The sequence below is a fragment of the Euphorbia lathyris genome, chromosome 1, assembly GCF_963576675.1.
Source record: "Euphorbia lathyris chromosome 1, ddEupLath1.1, whole genome shotgun sequence".
NCBI classification, from domain to species: Eukaryota; Viridiplantae; Streptophyta; class Magnoliopsida; order Malpighiales; family Euphorbiaceae; genus Euphorbia; species Euphorbia lathyris.
Window position 1 is genome coordinate 117314111 of NC_088910.1, and position 10643 is coordinate 117324753.

The 10643-nt window shown below is 32.0% G+C and overlaps 1 protein-coding gene and 1 pseudogene across 1 annotated transcript; both read right to left on the reverse strand.

Moving 5' to 3' along the window:
- Window positions 1-6766: 6766 nt before the first annotated feature.
- LOC136219222 (putative glutamine amidotransferase GAT1_2.1) lies at window positions 6767-8841 on the reverse strand (annotated as a pseudogene).
- Window positions 8842-9007: 166 nt separating this feature from the next.
- Window positions 9008-10251, reverse strand: LOC136219224 (uncharacterized; the record flags this gene model as incomplete). The annotated part of the gene is made up of 3 exons (XM_066006524.1): window positions 9008-9131; window positions 9212-9297; window positions 9766-10251. Coding segments are annotated over 3 exons (696 nt in total), but the record flags the coding sequence as incomplete, so codon positions are not given.
- Window positions 10252-10643: the final 392 nt, after the last annotated feature.

The following is a 10643-nucleotide window of genomic DNA, read 5'->3' on the forward strand; positions in this document are numbered from 1 at the left end:
CACTTAACACGCTCAGCACATCTTTGAGGGAAAAAAACGCTGCTCACTACATAATTTTTTTTGGAATAGCTCACTACATAATTTTAATTATTTTAATCATATTGACTATTTTTTTTTATATAGAAATCATATTATTATACCTTTAAAGTTTAGTGCAACTCAACATCTTTCTCTGAATTTTTTTTTTTTTTTTTTTTTGTCTTTGTCTTATCAGTTTAGTGTGATTTTTTTTATATGGATTTTCGGTCCATTTATTTTTTTAATATGTATTTGTTTGAATCATTTAATATGTATTCCTTCAATTATTTTTAGTTCCATTTGAGAATTTATAATATTTGTATAATATCTATTTTATTTTATTTTATTTTTTTCTTTAGATTAGTTGAATTAATATAAAAGAATAAAAAATAATAAAAAATAAAAAAGGGTAAAATTGTCTAATTTATTGTTTTGTGTTTTTTTACATTGTATGATAATTACATTAAGCACTTAATTTTCAGTAAAAACCAAACAGTTTTATAGCTAAATATTTTCAGCACTTAAAATTCAGCACTTAATTTTTCAGTACTTAATTTTCAGTTTTATCAAACAGCACCTTACTCATAACCCATATCACAAAATATCAAATAATTTACTATTTTTCATACACCTAGATATTGCTAACCCTCAAATCTCATTTTTACACCTCATTAGCTAGTTACTCAATCCTCGAAAAATTCCAAATTATTTCTTAGCTTTCACCAAATATTCATATTCCTCAATTACTATCAACCTTAGGTCCGAAGAATTTAACCTAGAGCTTTGATACCAAACTATCACACCCGACCCTAGACGACCTCAATCGGCATCTCGGTCGGTAACCTTCTCTATATCCTGTACTTTCTCACCTAAAAACATTAAAACATTTAAAAACGTGAGAGAAAAATCTCAGTAAGAAACTATCAGCCATAAAAACCAACTTTACTTAACATAGCTACATATATACATTGATAAAGGGATTTAATCAAACCTTATAAAATATTGTAATCAAATAAGTGTTTTATCAAACCAACTCGTATTCAATCAAACGTAAAACCTTATATCAAAATCAATCATAACCGAAAACATAATCCAAATGAACGTAAAACATTGTATCCATCCTCGAGTTTCTCCCCTTAAGTATCAATCCATAACCACATATATAGTCGAGACGTCTCTTAACATTGTCTATCCTATATGGTCTTACCCAACACTTCGCTGCCATACCCAATAGGTCTTCAGACTGTGTACACAGGCCATGTCCCTCACTGAACATGGTCTTCAAATATAAAACCACCGATCCGGATTACTCTAGATGGATATAAAATCATAAAATCATAATGTGTTCAAATATCCTTTCACAAACAAATTCCAAACTATTTCATAACCATAGATCATTTGGCTTCAATTAGCCCTTTTGTATCATAAAAATCATATTTGGACTTCAATCCAAAATAATAACAACAATAACCGCAACAGATTTCTCAATCCAAAAACAATTCGTAAGAAATCATCAAATTCATTTTGTTCAATATAGATATATATTGAAACCAAAAACATATATGTATATCTGTAAATCAACCAAATCAAGCCTTAAATCAACATAATCAAGTAAAATCTGAAATTCACATAGAAGCATAGTCAATAGCTTCATTTGAACCATAATTTCATAATAAAAAGCAAAATCATGAAAACCCCCAATTTTACAAAATTCCTGCATAACCCTAAAATATCAATTTCTGAAAATTCTTTGATTATATATATATATATATATATATATATATATATATATATATATATATACATAAAACTCAAAATATAGTTGATAGTTACTTACTTGACTACTAATTGAAGAAAATACAACCGATCGATTCTCCTCTAAATTCTGCCTAAGATGTTTTCCCTCCAAACACTTCCGAAACTCAAAAATTCTTTGGTTATGACTTAGAACTATACATAAGGATGTTATGTTTTAAATTTCGAGTGATTCGGACGGTCGAATCTCCGTAAATCAAAGAAACGGTGGAGAAACGGTTCAGAGAAAACTGATGAATTTGAAATGAATAGAAAAAGAAAAAGAAAATAAAAGAAAGATAAGGATGATCGTAGCTCACCTCCTGCGAATTTGGAATATATATCTAAATCTAGCAAATATCCAGTTTGATCCTCCATCTTTATATAATCTTTTAAAAATTATTCTAAACTTTTAATTTACACATAAAACTATTAAATTAACTCCAAACTTTTTCTATAGCATCAAATAAAAATCACACACCTCATGATTATAATATATATTACTATCAAGGTATAAATTCTAGAAATTTAGACACGGACGTGACACAAATGAATCCGCTTAGGTAGCATAATCTAAAAACGCATGTTCAAATAAAACTATTACTATTTAAAGTAAACTTTTTGAATATAACTTATTTTTTCCATAGTGATTTTTTAATAAAAAAAAGTAGAAAATTATTTCAGGTACTAATTTATTTTTATTTGTGCATCTATAACTATGGCTTCTCTTCCAAAATTTAAGGTAAAATATCCTGTTTTTCTCATGTTGGGTTTTTATAAAATTCACTTGGGTGCATTCTATAAGAAGATACTATTTTAAATCTATATGCTTTTCTTAAAAAAAAATGATGACTTTTTAATTTGTTATATTTCATTGAATGAAAAAAGTTTTTATATTATTTATTTTTATTTTTATGTTATTATTACTCATTAGTTGCTTTATAATATTATTTTAAAGTTACAATTTTCATAAGTTAAAATATTGATTTATTTTTATTTTTTTTCCGAAGCGAAGCGAGGGTATCCTAGTTTAATTGAAACATAAAAAAAAGTGTAGTCAACTAAGAAGTTCAAAGTTACACAGAAGAATAAGAGAGAGCATATCAACAATGATGAGAAAGAAGGTTCAACTTACGTGGATAGGGAATGACACAGCAGGAAAAGCTACCCTTAAGAGGAGAAGAATTGGGCTTTCAAAGAAAGTACATGAGCTAACCACTCTTTGCGGTATTCGTATCTATTTCTGTTTCCATTTCCATTACCTGCTAAAGTTTCTTAGTTTCTTAAAAATAATGTTTCCCAGTATCGGTTTCAGTTTCCATTTCCACTTCAGTTTCTATTTTCCGTTTCAGTACAACATAGTCTGATATAATATGTTGATCAAACGCTATAAATTCAGTATCATCTTTTTGAGAAAAAGGGTAGTCATTGTTATGTTGTTCTACATCCACAATTCTTGTGGAAGATTTTAGGTTGATGGGGAAGTATATGGCTAAATCATTAAGGTATTCAATGAGCACGGATGAGGCGAAGCATCCACACCTTAGAATCAAGAGGGGATCTCATGTTATTGAAATGAATACTAAATTTAGTTTCTTTTCTAATATTAGAATCATGTATTGAATTTATAAATGTATCAAAATTTGAATATTTGAATATTATATTTGTATTTTGGAATGATTTGAGGATTTAAATAATATTATTATTAGGTACCTTATTGGAATATAAATAATTATATATAAATAAATAAATTAAAATAAGAATCATGAGTAGGGGTGCTAAAACCGCCCCTTACAGTTCAGAGTCCCGGCATTCCAGAACTAGGAATAGGGGCAGTTCCTACCGCCCTACATATCGGTTGATAAATTTTATCCTACCATGTCACTGATTTTAGTCACTAATTTATAGTTCCAGTCCTCTTTGGCGACAGAATTGTGGCGAATGGAAAAACCATCCCTCACGTGGAAAAATTGCTTCGATAGGCAGATTTCGTACCGATTAAAACCATCATTAAGGTGCATGTGAACATTTCTGATCAATTAATTAATTATATAAGGATAAACTTGTTATTAATTTAAAATTTATGGATGAAAAGAACCAAATAGTTAGTTTTGTCAAAACTTTGGAATTCTATAATTTACTTTTTAAAACAGATGGACTGACTAGTATAATATGTATAAACTCATGGATTAATAAAAACTATTAGATGTTTGATTAGTCAACCTCTAAAATGGCTCAAACCTCTAATTTCAAAATTAAATACCCAGTTGCTCATACAACACATTATCTATGAGCATTTGTAGATGTAGAATCACTAAAAAATAGTGTCTAGATCAATATGTTGTAACATATTTATCTCAATACATAAAATTACCAAACTATTTAACATTTCTTGTGACATTAATGATCTCAAATAGTTAAGTGGATTCTAAAAACAATTGAAAAATTTGGATAATAATCTACTGCTTTAACAAACTCACGAATTTCAAATGTTGACATCAACAATTTTGGCAAACATCTTATGTTGTCATTTTAACCAATGAGACAGCTCTAATCAACATTCCAATTAACTCTAAAACCCTCAATTACAACCATTTCAATCTTCTAAAAATCTCAAACTCTCAATTTTAGACTCCAAGCATTCAATTTCCTACTTGTTTTAAACAAGAATTCGTCACTTAAATTTCCAGGCATGGCTTCGTCAGATTTATCCACCATTTTTGCAACAGCTTCCCAACTTTTAAACTTGGTTTTCTTCAATCCAAAAGTCATTGGCCTTAAGTTTTCATGATTGAATTATTTGAATTACTCCAGACATCGTTTCTAAGATTTCAGCATTTGCTCAATCGTCTCGTTTTCTAAAAAGTAAGTTTAAAGCCCATAATAACAATCCAAAAATATAAAATTAATTGAAAACTAATTTTCATGACATGTCCGCACAAAATCTACACGCACTAAGATTGAATTGAGCATATTTTGCTAACAATATTATATATAATTAGTGAATTAAAACTTCAAATTGTTTAGTGTTTATAAAATTAAGAAAGAAAATTGATGCTACCCTGTGAAATTGAAGAATGCAATATGCTTTGCTCCATTATAGGCATGTTCTATCTTTCCTTGAATGTTGTTTTTATTATCATCAACAGGTTCACACTGATCTCATAGAATTTTTCATGTTAAAAAAAAATATATATATATAATTAAGCCCCTGAATTTTAATTGTATTAAAGATCCTTTGATCAATTATGTTTTCACATTACGCCATTGAACATTGATTCTGTTATAGATTCTGTCCTTATTTAACTTTTCTATCGAGTTTGGGGGCATGTATAGTTAGGGTCATTCAGCTTAAATTGACGTGGACAAATAAAAATAAGAATTTTATTTACCTGATCAAATAGTGTAAGGAGAAAAAACACCTCTTACTTACCTTTCTTGAAGTTCTTAGGCTTCTTCCTATAATTTTATATATATAGTATAGATGGGATTTCCTACGCATTCCTTCCTGCTGAATGCGATCTTGCTTGAAGAATGCCTCCCCTCATCTTTTCTTATTCTAGTCTCAGGGACAAATGCCACAGAAAGAAAGAGAAGGAGTTGAATCAGACTAAGTGAATGCGCGAGGGGCGCTCTTTTCGCTGTTTGGGGTCTGTTTCTTTTAAGGCTTGTTTCCAGCCGCAGATGGAGCAAAGCAGGCAATGAATATAAGGTATAGAGTAAAAAGTAACAAGAAATTATGGAAATTAAGGTTCTTCCAAATTCGATCTTCCACTCTCCCATTTTGCAATTTTCAGCATTAGAATCGACAAATCAATATCTTCTCATTTTCCAAACTCTACAGAAAAATTAAATAAGAGCCAAATTCATAACAAAATCAATTATCAAGGTTCAATGTGGAAAAATAATTGAAAACAGACCTGATCTTTAAAACAAGTAAACTTCATAAGCTTAATTATGTTTTTTTTTTTTGCCATTTTTCATTCTGGCATATATTTTCATACCAAGCATTGTTAAAAATGACAGATAATAATAATAATAATAATGAAAAAGCAAATGGATCATAAATAACATGAAGATGCATATTATATTTTACTAAATATATTATTGGATGTGTTCATAATTTTCATATATAATAGAACTTCACATAATTAAACAAGATATATAACATGTTATTTAACGTTGAAGTTCATCAGTAATGGGTTGGGGTGGTTCTCCAGGTCCGGGATTATGAATTGGGTTTGATCCGGTAGGACACTACAACAAATATCATTTATTGCCACGGGTAAAATTGTGGCTAAAGTTCCGTAACAAAATGATTTAGCTATGATAAAATATTTCGTAGCTTGTCGTAGCTAGAAGTGGCGTAGCTAAAGGTTTAGCTACGTGATTTAGGTTACCCGTAACTAATAACATAGACATATAGCTACAAAAATAAAAAAATGTAACTATAATAATATTATTTATTGCAATGAAAATATTTAACTTATAGCTAAATATTAATGTAATTAGCTACGAGAAGTTAAGTTTAGGATAAATTTTACTTTAGCTACTTGTAATAATATTTGTAGCTGAAAATTCTAACTTTTCTGCCACAAGTATTTAACTTGTAGCACAATGTTAATATAAACAGCCATAAAAATACTAAAGACATAGCTAAAAACTTAATATTAAGACAAATAGTTAGGTAAGAAAAATTCTACCATAAATTTGTATCTGTTGATTTTCTAATTCTATATATTATATGTATATATTGCTAAAAAAATCTTCAAAAATTGAAATGATCATATTCAAAGTAAATAAGAAATTCCAAAAACTCATTCTCATCAACCAAAGAAACTTCAAAACATCCAACAAGCTAAGGATTGAAAGGTCTAAATTCATGATATAAGAACAAAGACCCTTTTATAATATTTCAATAACAAAAAAAACAACAACAACAAAAACTATACATATTTAAGGTTAAAATTCATGTTGATTGTTTGCACATTGAGATTTCTCGATCCATTTCTAATTTTTTGTGTGACAAACTAGTCCATCTCTACATGTTGGTGCTTTCCTCAAGGCCAATAACACCCCTTCAACCTATCTTTCTTTCCACCCTGCAATATAAAAAAGTTCAAATTAAAGCTAGAAAGCATGGTTCAATCTTGACTTCCTTTAAAATCTTACCATGTTCAAATAATGCATATTGGACAACAAGAGTGTGTGTTTGAAGCATCTCGTAGGTTATATATCCCATTCACGTATCACTGGAATTGTATAACAAGATAAATATGAGTCTTAAATAAAATGGTAACTAACATTAAGCAAAGATTGTCAAATATTCCATTCACCTATTATCACTGGAATTGTATACGAGTATGAGCACACATTGTAAACAATAAAATAACAGTTCTAGGACCATAACAAAACAAAGGGGCGAAACTATATAAACAATGATGAAGGATAATACTGACAAAGCCAATTATTTCTGATGTATTTTTTTTTTCCATGAATGTATAAGTCTCCCATTTTTACGCATAATACAACAAATAACATATAAATTGAACATTCCTCTGTTTTATCACCTGAAATCACCTTAGCAAAATGTTGTCTCATTCCATGCATTGTAAGCCACATGCTTTTGACAATTGCTCTGCTTCCTTGTTGGCTATACACGGATTGAGAAGAGTGGCTCTACTAAGGTGCTCCTTTTGAAACTATTTGTGGATAAAAAGTAACACACGCAAGTGAACAACGGATGCATTTGATCGGCTAAAGCAGACTATCATATGGAATTCACATGGTGAAATGCAGTAACTATTATTCTAGCGTGTGATGCAAACAGAAAAGCAGTAACTAAATATAGAACATAAATGAATTAACTAAGAGAAGCTAGATTTATATATACATATTATGAATGAAAATGAACCTTTGCGTCCAAAACTTGAGAGCAAATATTAGCCATCATATGGTTGAAAGACAAGAGATCAAATAACTGTTATACTGACATTTTGGCCATCATAGAAGTTGCTAATTTATCCCTTTCCTCATTCAACTTCAATTTCTGAAAGTAGGAACCTCCATTCCTCACTGTTGCTCCCATCTGCTTCAGCCTATTTTATTTTTCAGATGGGCCTGGGTGCATCTCTTGACCATTACTATACATATTTCTTGCAAGAGAGAAGCTTCCAATTATAACTTCTCTTTTCTTCTCCATAACTTGCTTACTTCTATTCTATTCACCTTCTTCTGATAGGCAATTACAGCCTTGACAAATTCCTGATAGGCTCTTAGGCATCCTGCATAATCAAATTCATCACTATCAGGATGTCTCATTCTCTCCGGATGGAATTGTAAACCCATTATAAACCTCCCCTCTTGAGGATTATAAGCATCAGGATCATAAAACCCTTCAATCAATCCATCAACCGCAAACGCCATAGGAGCTAATCTCTCAGCCAATCTTTTCACACCATGATGATGATAACAATTAACACAAATCTCCATTTTTTCTTCTTCCAGAGATTCCTTAAACCAAGGATTCAAAGGATTACTCTCAACTACTGACACATGTCTATGCCCATCATAATTCTCATAATCAATTTGCTTAACTCTTTCAGAATCATCACAATCCTTATATAATTCCTTTTCTATATCCTGATCAAGGCTACCTCCGCAGACAACATTCAAAACCTGTGATCCTCTGCATATCCCTAAATAAGGTATATTCCTTTCTAGGCAAAGTTTCACCAGCCTTAATTCGATTGGACCTTTCTCTCTATTGGTGCTTGTATGGCTTGCGTTAACCCTCCTGATTTCTTCTAATTCATGTTGTGAGAGATTGGTTGATTCACCTTCGTATAATGATGGATCAATATCTTGACTCCCCAAGTTGAATCTGAACATTAGAAACAAGCACATTACATAACAATTAGCCACTTGTAAACACAATATTCTTATTCCCCTAGAAAACAAACAAGTCATCTCAGCCATAATCATATATTTTATCCCATTTTCCATTACCATTAATGTGCCAAAGGTCATTGTACACAGATTCAAGTTTCACTTTGAAGATCAAAAATAAAGTGCACTTCAGTAATTGTATTGTATAATAGTCCACTAAAAGGGAAAAGTCGAGGTAATTCAGTTAAACTAAGCAGTGATTCCAGAAATCGAATTACATAAACAAAAGAAAAAACAGAATTAAGAATTAAGAAAAGGAAGAAACCTTGAACACGGCCTCAGCTATAAGCTTCTCGGTCTCGATATCATCCATTTGACCATCTCGAACCGCCATACAATCCCTCGACTTCTCAATCGAATGAAAGTGAGAACTGTTTGAAACAACCATAACATCAAAATAGGTCGATAAGCCATGAACCCTCTTTTGAATAAATTTTTGATGTAGATATACCTGAATCCTCTTGTGAATAATGTTTTTGATGTGGATCCGATCACCATCCACGTTCCCCTTACATTCTCAACCTTCAAGTTTTCGACCTTCTCTTTACACATCAAACAACAGAAAAGAATTAGTTAGGGTTTTCCAATTTAAAATAACCACAAACCCATCCCTCCACGTTAGAAGATTAGATCAAAAATTAAATATGAAACAACAACAACAACAACAACAAAGCCTTAGTCCCGATATGATTCGGGTCGGCTAACATGAACCATCATATAAAACCATGAAAATCAAGTCGTGTCAGCGACACAGATTCGCTCCCTCCACTCCGTCCTATCCACTACCATATTTTCCTCAATTCCCAATAAACTCATATCACTCTCGATCACCCTCCTCCAAGTTTGCTTAGGTCTTCCCCTACCCCTCACCACTACATCCCTTTGCCACTCTTCGGTTCTCCTAACCGGCGCATCAAGCGCTCTACGTCTCATATGGCCAAACCACCTTAGTCGGTTTTCTCTCATTTTATTCTCAATAGATGTAACCCCTACTTTTGTCCTAATTATTTCATTACGCACCCGGTCCTTTCTCGTGTGACCACACATCCATCTCAACATACGCATCTCCGCCACCGATATCTTATGGATGTGGCAGTGTTTCACTGCCCAACACTCCGTACCATATAACAATGCTGGTCTAATTGCCGTCCGGTAGAATTTTCCCTTCAATCTATTAGGCATGCCGGGATCACAAAGGAAACCCGTAGCACTCTTCCACTTCGACCAACCAGCTTTAATCCTATGGGCAACATCTCCATCTACTTCTCCATCCGTTTGGATAATAGATCCTAAATACCGGAAGCAATCCGAGGCCTGAACAACTCTCCCATCTAGGGTGATTGTCCCTGCCTCCCTACTCCTACGGCCGCTAAACTTACACTCCAAATATTCTGTCTTACTTCGACTCAACTTAAAGCCTCTAGATTCTAGAGTTTGCCTCCATAGTTCCAACTTCATCTCCACTCCTTCTTTCGTCTCATCAACCAACACAATATCATCTGCAAACAGCATGCACCATGGTATACCATCTTGAAGTGAACTTGTTAGTTCATCCATAACGATGGCAAAAAGAAATGGGCTTAGTGCGGAACCTTGATGCACTCCAATCGTAATAGGAAACTCTTCAGTTTTCCCAACACTAGTACGTACACTCGTGCATACTTCCTCATACATGTCCTTTATGATGTCAATATATTTCCGCGAAATGCCTTTCCTTATCAAGGCCCACCAAAGTACTTCCCTTGGTACCTTATCATATGCTTTCTCCAAGTCAATGAAAACCATATGCAAGTCTTTCTTCTTATTTCGATAGTGCTCCATTAATTGTCTCATTAGATGGATGGCTTCCATAGTTGATCTTCCCGGCATAAAGCCAAACTGGT